Genomic DNA, 24,596 nt, shown 5'->3' on the forward strand with positions numbered 1-24,596 from the left:
GTATATACAGTATACACTTACATTTGAACAATTAAGTGACATGCAATTCGTTTCCTATGATTTCAAATTATATTTGCAAAATGTTATGCAGGTGTTAAGGATCGGGGCGTTCAGCAAAAATGTTTGTGATGACACCAAAGTATCCACTAAGATTGATGAATTACATACAGTCCATCTAAGTCAACTTTGTGTCGTTTTGTGAAGCAGGTCAAACTGGCAAATGTTAAGGCATACAATCCATGCGGGCAACAAACTCCGTCCTCGGCCTCCTCCTCGCTGTCGTCTTCCAAGATTCCACCTCCTGTCTCCGCCTCCCAACGTCCTACTGTCCCTCCTCCCTCCTCCTCCTGGTGGGAGCAACGTGCGAGAGGGGCTGGGACATTCCAGCCTAGCCGCTGCTGCTATGATCCTCGGAGGTACTCGACACTGGCTCCAGAGGTGCGAGTGTAGCGGAAGAGCGCCTCCGCTCAGCGGCTCCTGACAAGTGACCGTGTGTCGCCAACAAAGTGTTTTTTTTAATACACGCAGTGGAATAACTAGTGAAAAGTGCTCCAGCGTCCACCACCAATTCCGGCTTTTTTTTTCCCTCCAATTTCGCCATTTGTCACACTCTAGCCCCGGAGCTGGGGACTCTTCCGCGGAGCTGAGAGGCTCCACGCTCACCGGTGCGGTGGTCTCCGTGTCGCCCGCGTGGAATGGAGGGCCCCGCGTGGATTTTCCCCCGTGAGAATGCGTTTGGCTGCTGATACATCCCCCGGCAACCAGTGCTTCTGGAATAGAGGTAAGGCACTGGTAGTGGGGGCCCGAATGACTGGCTGGCCGTCTGGCTAGCAGAAACGTTTGGAGAAGAGCCGGGGAAGGCTTGCTGAGTGACCGGAGAGTGTTGCGAAATGGAAGTCTGAGGTTCGGAGAGCCGCCGGGGGAAAACTCGCTAAGTGGCCGACGAAGACTTACCGAGAGCCAAGCAAAGAGAGGTTCTATGGAAGCCTTGTTGAGTGAGCGAGCGGTGAATGTTTGCTATGGCCATGGAAGGTTCACTCTGGCGCGGGCATAGTTTAGATGAGGCCCGGGAAAGGCATGCCTTAGTGACGGGAGTGTGGTCGCTCAGTGGCCGGACAAGACACATTGAAGCCCAGGGAAAGTTCTGACAAATACCGGAGCAAGAATCCGGTTGGTTGAAAAGATGTGTGACTGTATTTAAAAATGAACTTTGGGCAGCTTTTGTGTTGAATCTTATTTTTTTCCCCACTATTTAACATTTTAGGTAAACTGAGGAAGATAAGGAAATAAGTAGAGAAGAAGCCTGAACATATAATTTGAGGATCAACTGAAATTATAAGGTTAAAATTACTTTAAGTACCATTATAATGATTCAACACAACACGTATTCATATGTATGATGAAATAAGACATTTTAAAAACATAAGCACGCAGACAAAAACTGTTTTAGCTCCTCACATTGACATTGGATTACTACACAACTACTCACAAGACACCTCCAGGTGACTGAGACGCAGAAGAAAGTATTTTTGATCCAGAGAACATGTCTAAAAATGGTTATTATGTCCTCAGTTGGCGTGCCGGTGTCAACAACATAGAAAAAAAAGTCCAAACATGGAGCGTTGAATCATCACTTTGTACCAAAAGAAAACTTACAGTTACACTTTGGGGAGCCATATTTCCGCCACATTAAATCTACTGCTAAAACATTTTGAGTTTCCCTCTCAGCTCAGAGGTTTGATTGTTTTAAATCGAGCGTGTGACATGATTTTTATGTCCAAAGACCACTTTTGATTGAGTTTAAGGTCAAATCTGCACGAATAAAAGTCAATTTATGTTAAAAATTGCACAAAAAGGGACGATTTCAACTGTAAAGCCATATGCATATAAACAATACTTATCATATATTTACTGTACATCTGATGCACATTTTTCTTAACCCTAATTTAGGGTAATTATGGCCCCTGGGCCTTCAGTTTGACATCTGTGGCCGAATCAGTCATCAATAATGCATTCACTTGTTTTTTTTCTTGTCACTGATTATTATGTCACATTCACATCATTACTGTTGCAGTTTAAGTACGTTGCCGGATAATTGATGAATGGCCATCCAGTTTCATGTATTATTCAAAAAATTTTTTTTTTGTCAGTAAAGTGAACACTCCAAAGAAGTGATGGGGAACAAAGGATCCAATGAGAGTGGAGCGTCAGTGCGACACACATGGCTGCCCGCGCATAAAAAAACGCCTCCGAGTTCAAATGCTGGCCGCCGCTTTGTGGTGTCAATGGGCGACCAGCAGACACTTCCGACACCTTTCAAATCCTTTCAGGGATCGCTGATATCGGCTAGTTGCTCTTTTGTCGTGTGGAATCATGTGGAAATCTTCATTACGAAGTTTAATTTCATTTTCTTCCCCCTGAAATGTCGTTAAAACTGCTGTTTTTGCACAAATTCCCTCCTAGCGTCTTCATTGTCGAATTAGCGCACCTCCTTTGTCCCTCGCACATTCTCGAAAACAAAAAGTCAAAACAAGGTCATTATTTGACAATAAAGGCATTACGTGTAGTCATGCAAACCTGAAAATAAACAAAACCTGCTTCTTATGCATCACTAGGGCACACATCTTAATAAAGAAAAAAGAAAAGTAAAGCCAAAGATGTTTATATATCAATAAATGCATCATGTTTGGTTACGGCAATGTGAAACTAAACTAAAAACACCTCTCATGTACCTGTAGAGCTGCGCACACAACAATTTGGGAATCCTTGGTAGAGATAGGAAGATAGATGAGGGTTTTCATAAAATAGAAAGCTAAGCTGTAAATGCCCCTTTCACAAATTTTCCAAACAAAAAAAAAGTCAAAACAAAGCCATTAATAACCAATGAAGACATCATGCTTAGTCACGCAAGCCTGCAGGTTTTATCCCCCCCCCCCCCCCCCCCCCCCCCCCCCATTGGGAGCGAGGTGATCCCACTTGGACATATGACTCCACAGGAGTTTTACCCCCCCCCCCCCCCACACCTGGAATCGTTGTTGTTGAGTTGGTGCACTTCATCTCCCCCGCAAAGACCTCTGAAACGAGAAAAACATTCAAATGCATTAATAGCTGTCACTAATAACTGAGAAAGGCATCATATTTAGTCATGTGAACCCAGAAATAAAAATAAAACAGTTCACACACCCCGGGGGTGCGCACACCATTGTTTAGGAATCAGTGCTGGGAATAGTTAGATAAATAGGTAGATTTATTATCAGACATATATCTGTAAATCTGCCTTTCCCAAACTTTTTAAGCCATGCCCTTTAACATCCCAACATAGTTGGTGCACCCTCAATACCCCATTAAAAACAAAAAAACGAAAACTAAGAAAAAATATTTCAAAACAAAGCCATTAATAGCTCTTAAAGTCATCATGTTTAGTTCCACAAACTTGCAGATTATTTTTTTCCCTGTATAACTTGAGTTTCTGCACAAACATTGTGTCTTAATTGTTGAGTTGGTGCACCTCCTTTTCCTTTGCACTTGCCCTCAGAATTGAAAAACATCAACATTGCCATTAATGGCTGAGAAATGCGTACTCTTGAGTCATGTAAACTTGCAAATAAAACAGTTCTCACACCTCCGGGGGTGCGCACCACAGTTTGGGGAATCCCTGCGTGGACCAAGTCAAATTCAGCATAAACTTGTCGTTTTTAAATCATCAGACTATCCGTCGTATTTTTAGTGCTGCGATGGTAACACGTCTATTAGCAGGCCCTCCTGAATCCTGTCTTTTGTTTCTACGGAGGGACATTAATAAGTCATTAGCTGGCCCGACTCTTATCGTACAGGCCGGGAACAAAGCACAACGATGCCATTAGGAGCGCGCACATCCACTTTTTGACTATTAGTGTTCCCGCTAATGACAAACATATGTTGCCGTAGCAGAGCTATGTTAAGTGGGCAATTTTCAATGGGAGTGTGTAATGGTACCGAGCTCACACAGGCACACATGCACATTAGAACCACGCAAGACCTTTAACGTCCACCCGCTGGGCTTCCATACCAACAAGGACAAGTAGTAGTACTCTGTGCGATTAGCATTACCCAACCTCCCCCACATTCACTTATCAGAAAGCAGATAAAAGTTTATTTTTAAGCTTTTACCTGCATCGTCAAGCTAGCAAAATATGTCACTTGCTAATCCCGTTAGCTTGTTATGCTAACAACGTGCCTGGTATGGTAAGCCATTCAGTTGCTGCTTACCATTCATGTTAATGATTTGCTAGGTACGCCAATTGACTATGTAGCGTGCTAATCAAGCTACCGGTAGTTGAAAATGTTTAGAAAAAAGGTTGCTTGTTATTGTTTGTTTGTTTATTTATCACAGTTAAAGGAACAGTGCAAGGGAGAATGAAGCCGGAAGGTCTTGCAAAGGATTCCACTCCCATTTTGAATGTCATATCAAATTAAACATTTCTGGTTGAACAGTGCAAGTGAAAATACAAAATAAAAATGTAAACGTCATGCTAAAAATGTGGTTATTTAAAAAAAAAAAAAGAAAAAGGCACCAAGAAGCATGAGCATGCTGGCGAAGCTGTAAAAATACCAATTACTATTTTACTAGGAACCATTTTATACAATTTTGACTCCATAATACATCAATACTACCATTTTTGTAAATAGAGTATATTTATTGCAAAATATTTCTTTCTCTTTAGTTACTGTATGTGTTGACTAACTAGCCATTAGCAGCTGATCAGCACCACTGCCAATTGCGATCTGGACCTTTCGCTGCATCATCTTGAGGGGTTTACCACTCTGCCATTTTCACCACAAAGAGGCTTGCTTGCCTGTAGTGTACCTCGGCTGGACTCTTCCATGACATTTCTGTTCTCTGTGAAGCCATATGACCGTCAGTGAGTGGTGAATCGTCGCTTCTCCACCGCTAACATGGTGTTTCAGAAAGAGCATACAAATACAGCCCGCAATTCGTGTCCAGACGGTGGACCTCGGTTTTTAAATCGAGGGCCTAAATCAAAGCATGGCTCACTTGTTTATTTGAGCTCGCACTTGATTCTGTCACTGAGTTAACCTCTCCCTCGGAGAAGTCCCGAGAGTCGTAAAAGCATTAGATAAATCTCCTATTTTTATTCATCACTGTCACAATATTTTGACGTAGGGAATGACTGGCTCTCCAAATCGCCTTCTAAATCCTAAATGGCGAAATGATTCAAATTTAGCCTCCCTGCATTTTGATCTCTTCAACTTTTCCACCGAGTGCTGCTTGTTAGCTAACACCAGCGCCTGTATATCAAGGCCCTGGCCCCTGCCGGGTGGAAGCTGGGGGGGTGGAAGGGGAGTAGTGGGCGCTGTGCCAAACAGCCCTCATGATCAAGGAGCCTCCGGGTGCTGACAACACCCAGCAGCCAGGAGGAGCAGGGGGGTGGGGGGACGACTGAGAATGACGACCCACTCTCAAATTTGAGTCCATGATGGCTGCCTGGTGAGGGCACACCTTCAGAATAGAGATTCAGACATTTGACCCTTTCATGCCACTGTAACCTACACTGGACAGCTTATCGGACATGATAAGCTGTCCATTCTAGTAACCGCTGTCCCTGAAAGGGTTAAAGACCTTGGTGCTTCTTTTCAACTCGACTCTCTTGGAAAGTAAGGAAAAATCCATCCATTACCTGAGCCGCTTATGCTTACGAAGGTCGTAGGCGCGGTGCTGGAGCCTATCCCAGCTTTCTTCGGGCAGGAGGCGAGGTTACACCCTCTGAAGTGGTTGCCAGCCAATCTCAAGTACTTGAGACTTCAAGTACTTTAAGTTTTATTTATGGAAAAACTCACCTATTGCGAGTTTTGTGCTCTTTCTGAAATGCCAGAAGATGCCGCGAAAGCCCGATCTGAATATGAAAGTAGTACAGTTATTAGTGACAAGGAAGTAGATGTGTATGAAGTTTTCTCAACTGAGATACAAGCTTTGTTGTGTAGAGTATTCATGATTCACACTGTTAATATAGGCAATTATATATATTTTGAAAGGGGCATTGGTTACTTACAGTTTGCCTTTCAGCAGGGGGTTACTGTAACGGCTTTTGAAAAAAATTAAAAGAGAAACATGGGCTGGAGTGATAGTGAAGGCAAACAAGCAACCTTTTTCAAACAGCAGGAACAGATGTTCTGCAACAGCCGCTGGGAGGCAGGGAGAGCGAGGCGGTACCGGCTGGATGCGGGCCCGGCTCGAAGGTCTGCTTCGTCTCTGAGGTTTTGCTTGTTGGTGTCATGAAAATACAGACTTGCTCTAAATATACACCGAGAACGATAAGGGGATGCAAACCACAAACACACAACTCAAGAAGTGATCGCGGAAGTCTATGTCAAACCGGGTCTTCTTCAACCGGCTGCAAGCTAGTCTGAGCTGCGTGAAGCCGCCTCCTTAAGCCACGCTATTTTGAAGTGACTGTAAATACCCTTTATTATGTACTTGGAACCATCTGAGGGAGCGCCTTTTGGCAAGCTGTAATGTGCCGTATGTGCATCGAACATGTTGCAAAGCGCCACATGGACCAGACCAGGGTGAGCGAAATGGCGAGCTTTGACGCAAAACAAAAAAAAAAAAAACTTCTCATTATCAGGGGCGGTCGAGGTTCATTGTGTCTGGTGCTGACTTAAGTTCTCCTGCATCCTCAGCATCTTCGTGTTTGTGCGATTCCCGTAAGTGAGCCGACTAAATATGACTCGGCGGCAGGCCCCGAGTTAACTTTGCCTTTTTCTTTGCAAGAGACCGCAGTTTTCTATTTCAAATGTTTCGAGAGCCAGCGAGTCACATCTGACTTTGGTTTTGGCGGAGACCAGCAGGACTATATTCAGGCCAAAACTCGCGGCCATTGGCGACTGGTTGGAAGGGCCTTTTTTGTTTCGGCGGCCTGCTGGATAGGGGAGTAACAGGCCCGACTCAACAATGGTTGTTTGGCACCGATCTGTGGAATATTGGCCTCTTGCAACAATCAATCATTGTCATCTCGATTGCGGGCCACGGTAGCAGTTTACAAGCTCCACAAAACCACGCGTTCTCTATTATGCTACCAAATTGTGTAATATTACCGATATTGATGTGGTAATTTTTCCAACCTGACAGAACCTCATTCTGTTCCTTTTCTACTGGTCTTTTTATATGTCATGAATCTAAATAGTCGTGACCAAAATTTGAGCCGTGCCGCATTCGACCATTTTTCGTATGACTGCAACAAATGCCTATTTTGTTTCAGATAGCTTTTCGTCTTCTTCGCATCTTCTTTCCTCCATTTCTTTACAGTAGCAGGCAGCAAACACCAGACAGCAGACTCCAAAAGTCGTTGCGATTTTAGACGATCATACAAACTGTGACATTTGGTCACAACTTTGCTTCCTGTTCTGACTCCAAAATAAGCTATTGTCTGACCCAGAATGAGAAAGGTGGCAGGCTATATTAAGGCCAAAACAAATGCTCACGATTCGAGTGACCAAGATTTGTCCTGCCTTCTGTCGTAGAGCAGTCAGGCGACTGGTTCGAAGGGATGTTTTTGTCTAAGGGTCATAATTTTCTAAATGCATCAAAAAGTGAAATGTGTGAAAATGTTCACGATTTGAGTGACCAAGATTTGTCCGATTTCGTATGACTGTAACATGCCTCTGACCTCGTCCTCTTTGTATTCTTTTACGGTTGTTTGTTGAGATCCACAGTAGCAGCTTACAAAAGATGGCATGCGTTACACGAGACCATGCGTTCTCTGTTATTATGTTTCGCTTGTTGTGAACTCTTGTTATTCTTGGCCGCGACCGAAACATGTTGGACTTTTTAGACATTCTGAGCCAGTGCCAGGAAGCTAAGACGCGGCTGATGCGTCTGTTTATTGACACCAGCCAGTTTGTTTTGTGATCTCCTGATTGGCGCACAACACGCAAGAGCAGCGAGGATAAACATTTAGACAAACCATATGGTGCGTTTGCGCACCCTGTTTGGGAATGCATATTTGTCTTTGGGTGCTGGTTTGTTTGGGTTTTTGCAAGAGATTTGTGCGCCGGTGAGGAAGACTAATTATATTTAACCTCTTTACAAATGTTTGTTTTTGTTCTGGCGGGCCAACCGGAGCGTTTGCAGAGCAGGTTCTCCATCCTGTAAATCCTCGCCCTCCCCTTGCCCCCGCAATGTGAGCACCATGAATCCACGTCATAGGCCCATTTATCGCAAGGTCCTCCCATCATAAGTTGTCTTTCGACTTTCTTAAACCCCCCCACACATGCTAATATTTGTTTTTAACCTTTTTGGGCATCGGCCACGGATCTATCAGGAGGAGGCTAACCAGAGACTGTTGTCTGCCGCTTGTTGCCGCAGAGACATGTGCACTGATGAAATCCAGGAGAGTCGGGAGTTAAGGGGGATGTGGGGGATGGCAGCTGGATCAGATCACTGCATGCCCTACACAACAGATTCCAACTCCCCTCGTTGAAGGTGGACTTTCTGGCAAACTTGATCCTCCCCTTGCATCAACGCCTTTTCCCCATCATCTCTGGAGTCAAGGCTGGCTTGGAGGAATGTCTCACCTGGCTCAAGGAATCAGACTCTTGGCACATGTCGGGGGGTATTATAACACTCCCCACGGGCAAGAGGGCCCAGTCGGGCATTCCTCTCTTACATCGGAATTACCTTTTGGTCCGAGCAGGCAACCCGCTGTGGGCTGAAAGGCCTGTGAAGTCAGCTGGAAGGACCCCAAGCGCTCCCACAAAGGCGCTAGGTTGTTTGTTACTTTGCAAAAGGTCCGGAGGTGGCCTTGTATGGCGGCGATACTCTGGGATCCGTTTCCCGTGTCCGAGGCCCTTATTGAGTTTCGTCACTGTTGGCTAATCCGGCTCTTGGAGGACCTTGGGAAACGAGCGTACCTCCCACTGGCCCTGTTCCTCCCCCCTCACAGATTCCCAAGGGAAACGAGACATTGCAGAACAATCTCCAATTAAGAGCAGCCTTACATACTGTACCACTCAGCTATGGTCTCGCCAGCCTCCTCCCCTTCTTTAGCCTCTCTGCTCCCTCGGCCAAAAAGCCTCAGGGTAGAATTTGCGTTGTCTCCCGAGTCTCGGTCCTGGCACTTTTGGGAAAGGTTTTGGAAGTGTTGATGTGGGGAGGGAAATGAATGATGTGGGGGGGACTGTGTGTCCTTGGTCAACAGGACTTTGTGGGATGCGACTGTCTGATTCTCTGGGGCCTTTGCTTTTCGTTCTTGATCCTGCATCGCAGCCATGGCTTCACGGCCGTGGTATTATTGGGCCCTGAGACTCACCTGACCTCGCCGTCACCCTTGCGCCGCCTTCGTTGTCGACTCTCAGATGCTCACACGCAAACTTACTGGCCGACATGACTCTAACTGTTGACATCACTGACACTTTACATGAACTGGGTCTTGGAATTAACCTTGTAAGTCAATGTGCCACCGCAGTAGGGACAAAATCATCAGTGCGTTTATTGGCAGGAGTAGATACGAATGCGGCCCATATCTGAGATGCTAAGAAAAAAAAAATGGTGTTGAAGAGTGGCAGGAGGGGAAGGTGGGGAATTGGTGCTTGATAAATATTCACCTCTCCGAACCCTCATCCCCTTCTCCGTCTTCCCGTCTTCTTGTTTTTGCATTTATCTCACATCATTGCATCTGTCCTTTCCGCTGGCTTTGCCTCTGTGTTGAGTTGAGGAATGCAGACTCCCTTCGCGGATCCGAGGGGCGAGTGCGGGCAGGTCCGGGGTATAGCCCGCTGGTCGGCTTCTGCTCGCAGGTCAGATTAGTCGACCGCCATACCAGGAGTGACATTGAAATCATCCTGACATTGTCCTTTCCCTCAATGCCAAGTTGCGTCTTACAGTTGTCTGGATTTGGTTTCTGTGTCTGTGTCGGTGTCAGTGCGGTGAGGAGATTTGATCTCATTTCCACTGGCCCACATTGTTTGTCGTTGGCTTCCACCCGGCTGTGGCGTCATGTGAAGCGGAGTTAAGAGCACCAGTTGTGACCTGTTTTGCCTCTGCCCCGCGGCTCTTTGATGCTCCACCGCATCGCCTTTTATTGTCCCTGTTTACCCAATGGGACAGGGATATGGGCTGGGCCCACATGGGGGCTGATGGGGCTTTAAGGAGTTTGTGCAGGTGCTCTAACACCCCCCTAAACTTGAACCCCCGCTCCTCCTCTGCTTTCCCCGAGGGCAACCTGTCAGTGTGTTTATTTTCTCCTGTGTCAGGACCTTAGCTCCCTCTTATCCACTGGCGGGGGGGATGGATGGTGCCGTGCCTGCGTTGGAGTTCCGCAGCACAGTGAATAGAAGGTGCTGTCTCTTTGACAGGGAATGGTTCATTTTCATTACGTTACAGAGTTGTATGCCATTATGAGGAAAAAAAAAAGAAACACTGACTTTTTGCTGCTACAGTAATGCCAGATCATCTGCTTGGACACATCTCCTGTGGTGTTACCTCTTAGCATCTCAGAGTTGTACTATATGTATAATGTACCTGGATCTTTTAAGTTATGGTTTGTTGGCAAATTGTAAGAAAAATAAGCTGACTTTTGCTGACGAAGAGATGCTAGAACGTTTGCTTCTCGGTCTATAATACTTTTTAGACCAGCCTGAACGCTTCTCCTCTGGTGTTAACCTAAGCCTTTATGCTAACGTTACATTTCAGAGTTACATGCTGTATTTGGAGCATAAATTGCAGCAACTTCACTAGGTACAAGTAAAATAAAGTGACTTTGGTTTGCCATAGTAATGCCCAAACATTACTTTTCAGTCTATAATACTTTTGGGCATCTTTTCTGTGTTGTTATTCCCTAGCATTGTTGCTAGTGTTGAATTTCAGAGTATTATGCCACATCTGGCCCATTAAATTAGTTCAAGTTAGTCATAAAATAAAGTGTCTCTTTTGTTACCTTAGTGATGCCAGAGCATCTGCTTTTCAGTCCATAATAGTGTTTGGACCAATCTGTACACATATACCGTGGTGTTAGTGTTTAGCATTTATGCTAACATTACTCCTCAGGGATCATGCATTGCCTGCCGTTATATAGTTATAAGAAAAACAAAATTACTTTTGCTGCTATTGTTGCTTCATAAGCTCCTTTCTTTTCTATACTAAAGGTGGACCACTCTAGATATCCCTTTTGTTGTGTTAGCATTAGCTTTATCAGCAATTATAGTTGCAGTAGACCAGTAGCGCTTGTTGTTAAAATAATGTGACGGTTTATATTCGCCGCAGTGGGTAGAAAGTGAATTCACTTGTCAACAGTTGGAACCAAAACACAACAATTCCTGACTGCTGCTTTACCGTATCAATGGCCGGTCTTGACGGGACAGGTTGCCTAACCCTCAGCATGCGTTGCCGCCAGCATCAGTCGGAACCTCGCTAATGGGATTTTGGGGTTGACACCAGATATCCTAGTGGTGTGTGTGTGTGTGTGTGTGTGTGTGTGTGTGTGTGTGTCTTCATGGTGACGGATATCAGAGAAAAGTCAACTAGATAGGCGGGAAGATGGATGCCCTCGTGCGTTTCCTTCGCAGCGCCAGATGGACGGCCCGATATGCAGCTGTGTGTGTGTTTACACAAGGGCGACCTGTCGCCATAGCGCTCTCAGAAACGGAAGGCAGTTATCATATAGCGCAGGCCTGGTGCAAATTTTTGTGCTCAAGGGCTACTTTTGGATTTCTTAAAACTGACAGATGGGCCTGGTCATTTGCCGATGCGGTAATAAAAAATATATGTACTCCAATGAGTAGTTTGACTGAAATTTAAGGACATCAACGAATAGAAACATAAACAATGAATATACATTTTAATTGACCAATTTGATGCAAAAAGGGCTACATTATTGCAACAAATATTGTAGTAGTCTGGATAGAATAAATGCTCGGTGGGCCACACTAAAGAACATAACGGGCCATACTTTTCCCACTCACGGTGTGAAGTACAGGGACGATGTTAGCGGGCGCATGTTTTGTAGGCCCCTCGTGTCTTATTATTGTAATTATATATCATGAAGCCAGCAAGCTGGGGGCCTGTCGCAGCATGTGGCGTGGCAATGCGGGTTTTGATGTGAGACTGCATAAAGTATTCTTGAAGCCAGATTGCACAGTAGCACGCTGAAATCGCAACTACGTTGCCTTTAGTGCTTTCATTGTTGGTTTAAGCACTTCTACACCTGTTATTCCAAGAATGTGTGTGTGTGTGTGTGTGTGTGTGTGTGTGTGTGTGTGTGTGTGTGTGTGTGTGTGTGTGTTTGCAAATCTGTCTGTGTGCGTATGTTTGATTGTAATATTGTACTATCACTATTTTACGAAATTACTTTCAAATCACAGTTTAACAATATTGTGACTGAATCGACTACTTTTTGCCAAAAGCAGCTTTTATGTAGCATACCAACAATTGCCTTAGCTGAGCTTTAGCACCCCCCTTCCCACTCCCTGTAGGACCCCCAACCCGACACTCGTCATCTTTTTAATTTGCCTCCTCGGCTTGGCTCTTCCGCTGAAGCATTGGCATCAATATCACAGCTGGGCGGCCATTGTGGTGCTCAAGACCAGGTTACCGAGCAGGAACCCCCGGGATCAAAGCCTGGCCCTGGATTACCCTCGGAAAGCAGAGGATAAGGAGAAGGAGGAGGAGATGTGGGTGGGGGCTGCTTGAAAAGGAGCAATGCTTCTTATTACGCCCCATTTTTTGGGCTGGTCAAGCCAGGACCACTGGAACGTCAGGCTAGAGTGAACCTATCGGGACGCAGAACGTGAGAGTGAGATAAAGAGAGTGGCCGACACTCCCTCAATCGAGATTGTTGCCAAGGAAGTACAGTGGAGCCTTGAGATACAAGTAGGCTCTGTCCCGATCGTAAACATAAACTTCAAGATTAAAAATGTTTTAACACTGATTCCAAATCTCCCCTCGTTTTTTCTTTTTCAAAATCATTCAGGGCGATTTTTTTTGTCTTGTCCTGTGATTGGCTGACGACCAGCCCAGCCTGGACTCCGCCTGTCACCCAAATTAATCTTGTACATCACGAAATGGATGATGGATGTTTGATAAACACAAAGTGAAGTGGGCCCCTCTCTTTCTTGTATTTTTTTTTTCCTGTTCGTGGCCCCAAGTGGAAAAACTGTTGATGTCCTTGCCGCAGAGCCCGCGAAGGGGGTCAAGTGGTGCCACGTGAAGATTAGAGAGATGCTCTCCATTGTCTCCTTTCGTCGCCGTGGCTGCAAGCTGGTGTCTGATGTCTTTTTGATTTTCTTGCTCCTCCTCTTCTTCCAGGTTGGCCAATCGGAGGAGGGCGTGCACACCGGCCGATCACGGCTGCCGGCAGGGGTCCGAGGGCGCCATGGACGATGGCCTCAGGGTACTCCTGTGCGCTCTGCTGTGTCTTAGCCAGGCCCTGCTCTTCGGCTGCACACGTCAGTTGCCTTTGGTTATAAGACGATCTAGCTAGCTGTCTGTCTGTGTATCCCTCTGTCTCTCCGTCTGCCTCAGGAATGGACAGCGGAAATGATGGAGGGGGCCGCAATTTTTCATCAGTGCTACTGGGGAGGGGAAGGGGTGACACATAGGACCACAGACTTCCTAACCACATGTATGACAAAAATTCAGTTTTAAATCTGGACAAAATACATCCATACGTGCTCTTAATGTATTCCAATTTTCATCATAAATTTCTCAATGCATACATAAGACTCTCTTGCATAAAAGTTACCGATCAACCCACACAGAATGTTTACATTGCTGAGGAACTGTCCTGCATATCAATCCAAATGTGTTGATAATTAACACCCATTCAATTGCATTAGGCGGGTGGTTAAAAAAAAAAACTGTAAGTCCATAATATTCGACAAAAACGAATCTCCAATAAATATTTTCCTTGAAAAATCGCAACAAATCAAAAGCAAAAATTGAAATTAAATCCACAAATGGTGCCGAGGTTGAGTATTTGGGAGTCCACTGTGGTCGAGGAAAAATGTTTATCATTTCTTGGGCTGGGAAAAAATGTCAACCAACTCGGTTGTGTCAACCACAAAAATTGGTCAAAACAAAGATGCATGCCTTGAAACTTTTTAATAACTTTAAAATCCATGTTTGCGGCACCTAGAAACAATGCTTGTCCACTTTTGTGTTTCCGCACGGACATTTGTAGCTGTGGACTCATGTTTTCCGGCAACAAATCTGGCGGCGTGACAACAACATCCGTGTCGCATTTCGTGTTCTGAGGAGCGAGGAGCTGGGAGCCTTGCAATTACGAAACATGTGATGTGACTTAATATACGTATGTTTTCCTCCCATAGTTTAATTCCTAATTTGACAACCGTCATTTCCAGTTGTACTTGCTGAGTTTCAACTTGGAAGTTTCTTACTATCATGGCGGCAAAGCAAAACCTCCCACTCGTGTCTTTGTGTGCTTTGCACATAGCGGTGCAACATTGAAGAGGACGTGTTACTTCCATCTTAACTGAAATTTTTTTTTTTTGGAGCAGACTCCTTAACCATGTCGACACTAAGCGGTACAATTCTCATTTCCACTTGTAAAAGTCATCAAGTTCATGGATGGATGGATATATAAATCAATAATAATAATAATATTAATAAATCAATAAATCAGTACAATTAAAAAAATCTGACCTAAAAGAGCAGGGCCTTATTCAGTGCAGTGTGTTGATTGGACCTGATAATCGCAACCAAACCTTGATTATTACCCCGAAATGAAGAATTAAAATGGAAAATAAAAAAGGTTGTAAGCAATGTCACAAACATATCAGAGCTTTTAATTTGTTCATAGGAAGGAGTCATTGATTTAATATGTTTGTTTTATTGGCTGCTTATAAAATCATTGATTGCAAATTATTTTGCGGACCCCCAACTCGTGGACACCTGCGGGTCCAGTGAGCCCAGTTTGAGAACCACTTATGGCTCCTAAGTGTTAACTTGCTCTTCTTCTGATGTCTATTTATGAATCTGACGCAGGCCGTCTTGCCTACTCGCCCATCACGTCAGGATTTACCGCGTACCGGCAACGTGGTTTTACTCCCTCCACTCATCATCCACCCTCTTTCCCTCCTCAGTTCAATATCCGTCTTTCCGCTCTGAGCCCGCCTCATTGGTGCAAAGTCCGGGTTCGCCGGCTCGCCTACGCTGCGCCGCCGACCCCCTGTCGGCGACGCTGTCCTGGCGCTTCCGGGGCGCACCCCTGCGCGTCGACACCCTACCCGGCGTGGAGCTGAATGGCGGGACGCTCACCATCGCCTCCTTGCAGCGTGCCCACGTCGGCGTCTACCAGTGCGTGGCACGCTTGGACCACGGGCTGGCTGTCGCCAGCCGATATGCGCGGGTAGACCTGGCAGGTATGTGCACTTTTCTTTCCACTCTTGGTAAAGCACACGTTGTACTTGAGTAGAACAACGATACCTGTGTTAAAAGCCAAAGACCTGAGTCAACTCTTGTACTTAAGTAAAAGTAAAAAAAAAACAAAAAAAAAAACAGATTTTTTTCGGATATTTTTGTAGTATTGTCAAATATTTTTCAATGATTTCTTTATTTTTAATTTGGGGAGCCAACGAGGAAAGCACTTACTGGCCGTATATCCCCGCCTATTGACTTTAAAAATAAATAAATAAATAAACAGACAGATAAATAAATTTATGTGTAATATTGGTGGTCATCAATTTTGTCAGATGTAAAATACGTTTTGCAGGCCCCTGAAATTTTTCTGTCGGCGGACGGTGGGGGTTCTAGATCCCCTTTCAGGCGGATGCCCTGGGCCTTCGCCCCATCGCCTCCAAAGCCCCAAGCCCCCCACCCTCACGCCAGAAGATAGCGTACTACTATATTTAAGTAAAGTACAGATACTTGAAGACTCAACTTAACTTGCAAAGTATTTGTAATTTGTTCCTTCCCACCACTGCATGAAAAGCAATGAGGCAAGCCAGGAAGTTCTTTTCGTAAAGGGGCGAGGACGCCTGCCGCTGAGTGGCGACGGGAAGGAAGCAGAAGGGGTTCTGACATCCTTAATGAGCCTTTGGGTTTTCCTTTCCCCAGTCATAACAGCACTTGCCACTTCCTAACGTTCCCTCTCCGTTGGGCCACGCAGAAATCTCAGAGTACAAAGACAGCCGGCGGCGCTCGCTGTCCGTCCACGAAGGTGACGCGGCAATCATCGAGTGTCCTCTACCCACTAGCGTGCCGACGGCCTTGCCCAGGCTACGAGTGAGAGGCGAGCGCGTGGAGTCATCCTCAGGTTCTTCTCTCCGACATGTTTTCTTTTAAGTCAAATTCCAATTTGTTGTCCAATAGCTGGAATGTCTCTCTTTTTAGACGACTATTTAGTCCTTCCGTCAGGTAACCTGCAGATCCCGTCCGTCTCGCCGCGGCATCAAGGCGTCTACAAGTGTGGCTCGTACAATCCTGTCACGGGGGAAACCGTCATGCAGACCCACGGTACCAAAATCTCTGTCCGACGTAAGTCTCGTTGGAATTTAAACCTTTTTTTTTTTTTTTTTTTTTTTTTTTTCATGATTCACTCAAACCCCCCAAACTTTCTGTCAAAAAAAAAAACAGATTTTTTTCGGATATTTTTGTAGTATTGTCAAATATTTTTCAATGATTTCTTTATTTTTAATTTGGGGAGCCAACGAGGAAAGCACTTACTGGCCGTATATCCCCGCCTATTGACTTTAAAAATAAATAAATAAATAAACAGACAGATAAATAAATTTATGTGTAATATTGGTGGTCATCAATTTTGTCAGATGTAAAATACGTTTTGCAGGCCCCTGAAATTTTTCTGTCGGCGGACGGTGGGGGTTCTAGATCCCCTTTCAGGCGGATGCCCTGGGCCTTCGCCCCATCGCCTCCAAAGCCCCAAGCCCCCCACCCTCACGCCAGAAGATAGCGTACTACTATATTTAAGTAAAGTACAGATACTTGAAGACTCAACTTAACTTGCAAAGTATTTGTAATTTGTTCCTTCCCACCACTGCATGAAAAGCAATGAGGCAAGCCAGGAAGTTCTTTTCGTAAAGGGGCGAGGACGCCTGCCGCTGAGTGGCGACGGGAAGGAAGCAGAAGGGGTTCTGACATCCTTAATGAGCCTTTGGGTTTTCCTTTCCCCAGTCATAACAGCACTTGCCACTTCCTAACGTTCCCTCTCCGTTGGGCCACGCAGAAATCTCAGAGTACAAAGACAGCCGGCGGCGCTCGCTGTCCGTCCACGAAGGTGACGCGGCAATCATCGAGTGTCCTCTACCCACTAGCGTGCCGACGGCCTTGCCCAGGCTACGAGTGAGAGGCGAGCGCGTGGAGTCATCCTCAGGTTCTTCTCTCCGACATGTTTTCTTTTAAGTCAAATTCCAATTTGTTGTCCAATAGCTGGAATGTCTCTCTTTTTAGACGACTATTTAGTCCTTCCGTCAGGTAACCTGCAGATCCCGTCCGTCTCGCCGCGGCATCAAGGCGTCTACAAGTGTGGCTCGTACAATCCTGTCACGGGGGAAACCGTCATGCAGACCCACGGTACCAAAATCTCTGTCCGACGTAAGTCTCGTTGGAATTTAAACCTTTTTTTTTTTTTTTTTTTTTTTTAATCATACATACTGTACAAGCCCACTGACTGTTCTTGCTGCTTTTTGTTTTAGCTTAGTTTTATGTAGTATTATATGTACTGTATTATGACTATGTATATAAGCAGATGGTGCTTATTCAATTCTCGAATGCTTATTTATTCGTTTATACCTTGTGTTTTGGGTGCATATAACGCTGCTGACTATTCTTGCTGCAGTTCACACTCATGTGTAGTACCTGCCTATTCGTGCACAGCTTGCATTCACACCTACATATTTATTTAGTGATTTATTTATTACTCTAAGTTGCTACAGTATATGCAATGTTGCTATTCTTCAAATTCACTTTTGTTCATATTCATTGATTATAGTTTATTTAGTTTGTAGTTTATTTTATAAATGAGCAAAATGATATAATTCACAGCGCTAATCAAATTCCCTTCTGTATTCTGAAGTTTCCTCATTACGAGATTAATGCAGGCTTATTCTATTCTATTTAGATGCAAACTCCTCCTCCTCTCCAATGCGGATAGTTTACCCCACCACCCCCAAGAATGTGACATTGCAGTGGTCCCAATCGTACACGCTGGAGTGCGTGGTTTCCGGAAGTCCGGCCCCGTCGTCCACATGGTTCAAGAATGGTGAGCGAGTCGGACTGGGGCCTTCGCTGCGACACCTGCATGGCAATTTAGAAATTGTCTCCGTGACGACGGAGGACATCGGAGTATACGTTTGTGCTGCTGAGGGCGAGCAAGGGACGGTGATGAGCGCCAACTACATCGTCAACGTTCTCGGTGAGGGTTCTCAAGTTTTGGATCGCAGATCTTGATTTTGAGAACCGTTGTCCTAAAAGTCTGATGGGAATCTTCCCCCCCGTGCAGAACCTGCGGCCGTCTTGGAGGGCCTCGTTGACCTCCAGCAGGCCTCTCTCGGCTCCAGTGCTCATTTCAGCTGCGTGGCCGCGGGCAACCCCGTCCCCAACGTCACCTGGCTGTTCAACGCCAAGCCCGTGGCCGCCTCGCACCGGGTACGAATCTCCGGAGTCCAGCTCGTCATCGCGGATGTGGTGCCGCGGGACCAAGGCGTGTACCAATGTCTGCTGGACAATGGCATCGGGTCGGCGCAGTCGTCGGGAATGCTGACAGTGCAGTCGGGTATGTCAATCATCGAAGAAAAAAAAAAAGTAGTAGTCCTACATAATATAGTCCAATTGTATATCCTTGTTTGTTCACTTTCATGTCACTCACAAACAACAGCTATTTCGAAACATTTTATTTGGGTGACTTTTTGGTTTATATGACTGCTGCTAAGACTCCAAAAGCCTCCAATTGAATGTTCAGAGTTACTTCAGGCCACTTGTACAGTGACGTACTCGGCGAAAGTAAACATCTGAGTCGAGGCTGCGCAGTAAAGAGTTAAGCCATCCACGTCTGGAGGCAGTACTCAGGCTTGGTGGGGTGGGCGGTGGGGGTGGGGTTGTGTTGCGCCAAGGCCGCCCTCCTTTTCCCCGAGCTGGATGGTGAGAGTGAGCTTTGTGCATGCCGCCCGGGGATAAGCCCCCGCGGACGCTGGAATGCGAGGAGTAGCTGTGAAGGGTTAGGACTGGGAGCAGACCACCGGGCTGTCAACGTGCTCCACACCCGCCTTGTATTTACGTCCTCCCACCCCTCCATCCACTCCTCCTTCCATCCCTGCGTTGTGTTTCCACTGGAAGATGCAACCAGAAAGCAGGCTGAGCTGATAGGGGCTTTTGTGTTGGGTGGTACCAGCCCCAGCCAGCGTGCTGAGCCAGCATCCCGAAAACATTCCACTTGTAAGGAAGACTGCAAAAACTCAAATCTAACCGTAATTAAATATTTCAAGTTGAAGATATTTATGTGTGACCAGGCAGTCACTGGGTAAGAGCGTTTCACTTGCCTCAAGCATTTTCCTAAATCTTCCTAAATCTTGATATGGTATGAGAGCTAATTGATCTTTTACGACTACGTATGTGTACGTTTATCTTCAACTAATTATAATAATTAATTCTCGAGGTGTGGGTAGTGTTGATACAGATTTCTTCGTTGTCAAATTTTCCTGTTCTCTTGTCAAATATTTTGTCTTAAATTAACGAGCAATACTGCTCGTTTCACAACTTTTTCAGACCAGTTTTTGCAGTTAAATTTGTTCTTCTAACGGACCTGTAAGAGAAAGTTCATATGTTGGGGGGGCGTTATTTTCTCCATGGCAACGAGATGTTGCTGTCACATGATTGGCCTTTCCTGTGAGTCCATCGATCGCACTGACCAATCAAAGGACAACAATATAGGTAGGGGGGGGGACATTTTACTACATTTAGAATACGTTCTCGGCCCCAGCACCAATCACATTTTAGGCCGCTGCGGACATAATAAAACTGTGTGAATGAGAAAGCTGGAATGCGCGCATGCGTTTCCATTTATTTCAAAGGGGAATCGTTGATTTGAGTTATGAATATTTTGATTTGCGAGCTTAAACTCGTATCTCAAGGAACCACTGTACTTCTCTTTTTTTGTTGGGAATCCCTTCTGGCTTTTTTCCCATTTTCTAACTTCAAAGACTTCCTTGAGCGTTGGCATGACTTCCTTGACGTCTTTCCTCTGGTGTGGCAGCCGCAGGACTACATACAGAATCTCTCTTTGCCATTTTAATGGCCTGCGTTTGGAATGTGTGGCAGCTGGCCACGTTCCCAGGAATCAGGTTTAGTGTTACCAGCTCCAAGCATGTTTACGTTTGCAAAGTGTTGCGGTGCAATGCTCACGCATGCACGCACGCACACACATGCGCACTTGCACATTGTTTCTGACATGCGTCTTCACACCATCTTTTTGAAAAGTAAAGAGCAGTTGGTCTTAACTTGAACACAGATGTCAAACTTGAGGGTTGAGGTCCGGTCTGGCCTGCCTCATCACGATGTGGCCCTCTATTGCAAAAAAAGTGCATCTACTACTTTCACGTTAAATGTTTTTTTTTTTGTTTTTGTTTTGCCAGAAATGTTGGACCAAAAAATTTTCCTTCACTCATAACTAGGGGAAAATTGACACAAGTTACGTCGGCCCGTGGACCCCAGTTTGAAAACCACTGCCCCACTGAATGTGCGTTGTCATTCCACTTAAACATGTATCTTCCCAATCTTTCGCTCTCAGAATTGAACCCCGACCTGGAAGTTTGGCCCTCACTGCCACCCATGCAGAGCGACGAGGGCAGCGACCGCTTCCTGACGGAGGAGGAAGAGGACGCAAGCGAGCCGCCGTCCGCCGGGGGCGGCGACTAGCGGTGGCTGAGAATCATATTAAATCTATATTTTAGGAAAAAAACGTCTGTATCGTTAGAGACAAGTATTGTTGTCGGTGGTACTTGGTGTAAAAACTAAAACAATGACAAGCTGAGACTTGTCATCAAAACAAAGGCAGTTGAGAGCAAAAAAAAAAAAAAAAAAGCATGGACAGTAAACCATGATGCGACATAGTTCATACATGGCAATGGTGAGTGATGAAAAAAGCGGAAAGGGCGTGGCCTTGCCGGGGGCGTGGCCTGGCCGGCCATGCTCACCTTTCGCACTGGAAAAGGTTCGTGTTAGTTGCAGTTGTTGCAGCAGTCGTAACAGTACCGTCCTTAGTGGGAGTGGTTTCAGTCGGAATAGTAGTTGGAAATGTACCAGTAGTTGTAGAAACAGTAGTAGGATAGTAAGCAAATAAAAACAAATACGTGCACAACAAACTGTACGAGGTTAAATATTTACAGTACAGGGAAAGTAGTAGGAGGAAAGGAAGTAATAAATGTCGGAAAAGCAGTAGTTGTATTAGTCGGAAAAGTATTCGGAAGAGTAGTTGTAGCTGTAGGAAAGGTTTATATTGGAACAAAAGTAGAAGTGAGATTTGTTGTGAATGGTTAAAAAAAAAAAAGTTTGGTATTCAGTGACCATGCATTCTTATTGATCAGGATCAATTAAGTGGTGAAAGAAATGCAAAATAAATAAATAAATAAATAAAACCCGAGTGCAAAGTCCCTGCATGTCCCAAAAGTACTTGACCACAGCCGGACCACAAGTCCAAAGTTTGCCAGCACGGATATGATTGTAGGACATGTCACTTACCAAAGCGGACGCCTCCTCGCTGGGAAATATCCGAGCCGTCCACAAAAGAGCTTATGTTAAGTTTAGCCCAGCGACTCCACTTTATTATGTTTCCAGTCCGACTTTATCACAACGCCTCTCCATTCATTGTCGGGAATCAACAACCTCCTCAGTCTCCGCTTGCTGGGGAGAAGTTTTTCCCATAGGCAAAAAAATAGCAGAGTGGAGTCAAACTAGGGTTATTTTAGCAAGTGTAAAAGGAAGTTACTCACCAAAAACGTGTGCACATCTTCGCTAGTTGACTATGTTTGTGGATGGGCCAGTCGTCCCTACCAACATGGCCGCCAGGTAGACACATATATGAGCCCTTGAATAGTGCCGTTTACTGGTGCTGTGGCCAGTGGCGGCCAACTCTGGAAGAGCTTCTGTACAAAAGTGTGTTTTGAGTGGACTCAACACTGTTTTCTGTCCTTTAAATCCAGTATCCGTAGTTTCCGGCTCTGTTACATCGAGCTACCACTGTACATGGTCACTGAACTTTTTATATACAGAGAAGTTTCTTTTCAAGGTAAAACGGTGGCGGAAACCCGAGCCTCCTCCTGATCAAACAAGAGTGGCTCAGGGAACGGCGTCCGAGTGCTTTGGCTGGTGGGGGGCCGACAACTGGGAACATGTGTGGGACTTTGTTTGGCTTCCTACTTAACGCCTTCCTTCTCCTTCAGAAAAGAGCACCTCGTCCAACAAGAATCCGTCCAACAAGCCTCCCGTCGTCCCGATGCCGCCCAAAGTGCCCGAGGACAAAATGCCCAACACGCACTTTGGAGTGGTGATCCACGACAGAGGTAAAGTGTGAAATGTTCCATCTTTCTTCTCTTTTCTTGCCCTCTACACACGCAACTTTGACCCTCCGAGCTTAGTCACTCACTCACATGTAGGCTCGCCGCTCATATCAGTGTCATATCTGCCTGTTCATATCTGTGTTTATAGCTCTTTTAGTAACAGATATTTGAATAAAAACTTCTGATATAACAATATTCAGAAGCATGTATTCTTTATCGTTTGCGAAGAGCACACAGCATCTTACCGAGGAGCTGAGACGCTTCCATTTAGGTCGCCAAAAATGCCCATTGAAGGTTTTTTACATTCTATTTAATTATGCCATTGCTGTATATATTCATAAAGTACAATGTTATAGAGGGCTATTTTTCTTCTTCAAAAGTAGATTAGAAAAATTTGGGGTTTTTTTTTGGTGGGAAGCTAGAACGGATTAATGCCAAATCCATTCATTTCAATGGGACAGAGGACCCTTTGAGCAGTTTTGGAACCATTGGAAAGAAAACAGTATTTTTATGATCTTTTATCAGACAATTCCAGTCTGGATGTGACAATATGACTAACGACAGTTACTTAACCTTCCACTAACCCTTGTCTTCGTCTTCCTCTGCTGCCTGTCTGTGTGCCTCTCAGCTGCTGCCGTAAGTACGCATTCCTCCCGTGATTTATCCTTTCCGCTTCCTCCTCTCCTAATTCCTTCCATCCTTTCCGCCACATCGGGATGGGGCGACGCAGTTCAAAGGTTGACACGTCTTCTCGCCTTCACTTGGCAGTTCCCGAGGCTCCCGATCGGCCCACCATCTCCATGGCCACCGAGAGCTCCGTCTACGTCACCTGGATCCCCAGAGCCAACGGCGGCTCGCCCATCACGGCGTTCCGCGTGGAGTACAAGCGCAGCCGCAGCGCCGAGTGGGGAGTGGCCGCCGACAACATCTCGCCGCTCAAGCTGTCCGTGGAAGTTCGCAATCTGGAGCCTGGTGAGCCTCGAGTGGATTCCTGTTGCTTATGCTTTGCTGCAGGGCTTCTTGAAGTTTTTGGTCCCTGAGAGACTTTTTTATCTTCCCCCCAAAGGAATCCCGTCATAATCCTACACCCAATTAAACATAGAGTTAGCCTAATAGCATTATTACCATGGCCTTTTTCAAAAAAAATCTTAAAATCTTTCAAAAACAAACAAAAACTGTACCTACTTTCTTAGTTACTTTGGAATAGTATGACTCATGCAAAAGTAAAAATAATATTCCTCCAAATAATTACTTGAGTAAGAAATGAAACTATGAAAATAAACTTCTACTGAGTAACTGGTGTGTAAATTTAGATTTATTTAATTTTACTCTGACCGAGCATAAGTGTCAAATAGTCCAAAATGTAAAAAAGGATTGTGCAAATTCACATACCTTTACATGACTTCAAACTAACCAATAAATAATTTTTTTGTTATCCAGCACAGCATTTTTTTGCTTTTCATGTTGCAAAACATTCTCACTTTTCAAGTCGTGCAATACATTTTAAAATACAGTTCAGTTGAATTTAATGTTAAAGTACATACAAAAAATTCTTCATGCAATCCAAACTGGTCAAGTTTTACATCAAAAAATGAAATTTATGGACTTTTTTGACAGGCATTTATAGATTTTAAGGCCAGCTCAGACATCCTCACCCACTTTGTCCACCGTCCGTCCCTCAGGCGCCACCTACAGGTTCCGCGTGGCAGCGATGAACTTGTACGGCGCGAGTCCTCACAGCATGGTATCAAGACAGTACCAGGTGCCCCAAGCCAGCCCCCGCATGGCCGATCGGCCCGTGGTTGGACCGCACATCTCTGCCACCGACGCCATCAGCGACACGCAGATCATGCTGCGCTGGACTGTGAGTATGTGCACTCTACGTAAGGGCTGCGTGTTTTTAAAAGTTGCTGATTGGTCGCTATGAGTTGGCCATGGGTAATATGGCCTTTATATAAAATGTGCCATAAACCCGAGAGTGTATGTGCCATAAATGAACTCTGGTTCTTTCCCTGCCAGAGAGGTGCTATTCCACGTCCCTAGAGCCAGCTTCTGTAGGCAAAGCGAAGCAATGC

General features: G+C 45.3%; 1 protein-coding gene across 1 annotated transcript in view; it reads left to right on the forward strand.

The window, feature by feature from the left end:
* Positions 1-350: 350 nt before the first annotated feature.
* Positions 351-24,596, forward strand: part of cdon (cell adhesion associated, oncogene regulated) — a 30,703-nt gene continuing 6,457 nt past the window's right edge. Inside the window, exons 1-16 of the mRNA XM_019887303.1 lie at positions 351-781; positions 13,301-13,440; positions 15,097-15,375; positions 16,122-16,268; positions 16,346-16,489; positions 16,841-16,923; positions 17,153-17,342; positions 17,420-17,563; positions 18,090-18,383; positions 18,471-18,743; positions 20,754-20,873; positions 21,110-21,176; positions 22,405-22,524; positions 23,150-23,157; positions 23,290-23,493; positions 24,204-24,385. Coding sequence (XP_019742862.1) covers positions 13,368-13,440; positions 15,097-15,375; positions 16,122-16,268; positions 16,346-16,489; positions 16,841-16,923; positions 17,153-17,342; positions 17,420-17,563; positions 18,090-18,383; positions 18,471-18,743; positions 20,754-20,873; positions 21,110-21,176; positions 22,405-22,524; positions 23,150-23,157; positions 23,290-23,493; positions 24,204-24,385 — 2,328 coding nt within the window. The 5' untranslated portion in view covers positions 351-781; positions 13,301-13,367. The remainder of the gene's footprint in view (positions 782-13,300; positions 13,441-15,096; positions 15,376-16,121; positions 16,269-16,345; positions 16,490-16,840; positions 16,924-17,152; positions 17,343-17,419; positions 17,564-18,089; positions 18,384-18,470; positions 18,744-20,753; positions 20,874-21,109; positions 21,177-22,404; positions 22,525-23,149; positions 23,158-23,289; positions 23,494-24,203; positions 24,386-24,596) is intronic.

Source organism: Hippocampus comes, unplaced genomic scaffold (assembly GCF_001891065.2).
Source record: "Hippocampus comes isolate QL1 unplaced genomic scaffold, H_comes_QL1_v1.1 scaffold194, whole genome shotgun sequence".
Classification (NCBI taxonomy): Eukaryota; Metazoa; Chordata; class Actinopteri; order Syngnathiformes; family Syngnathidae; genus Hippocampus; species Hippocampus comes.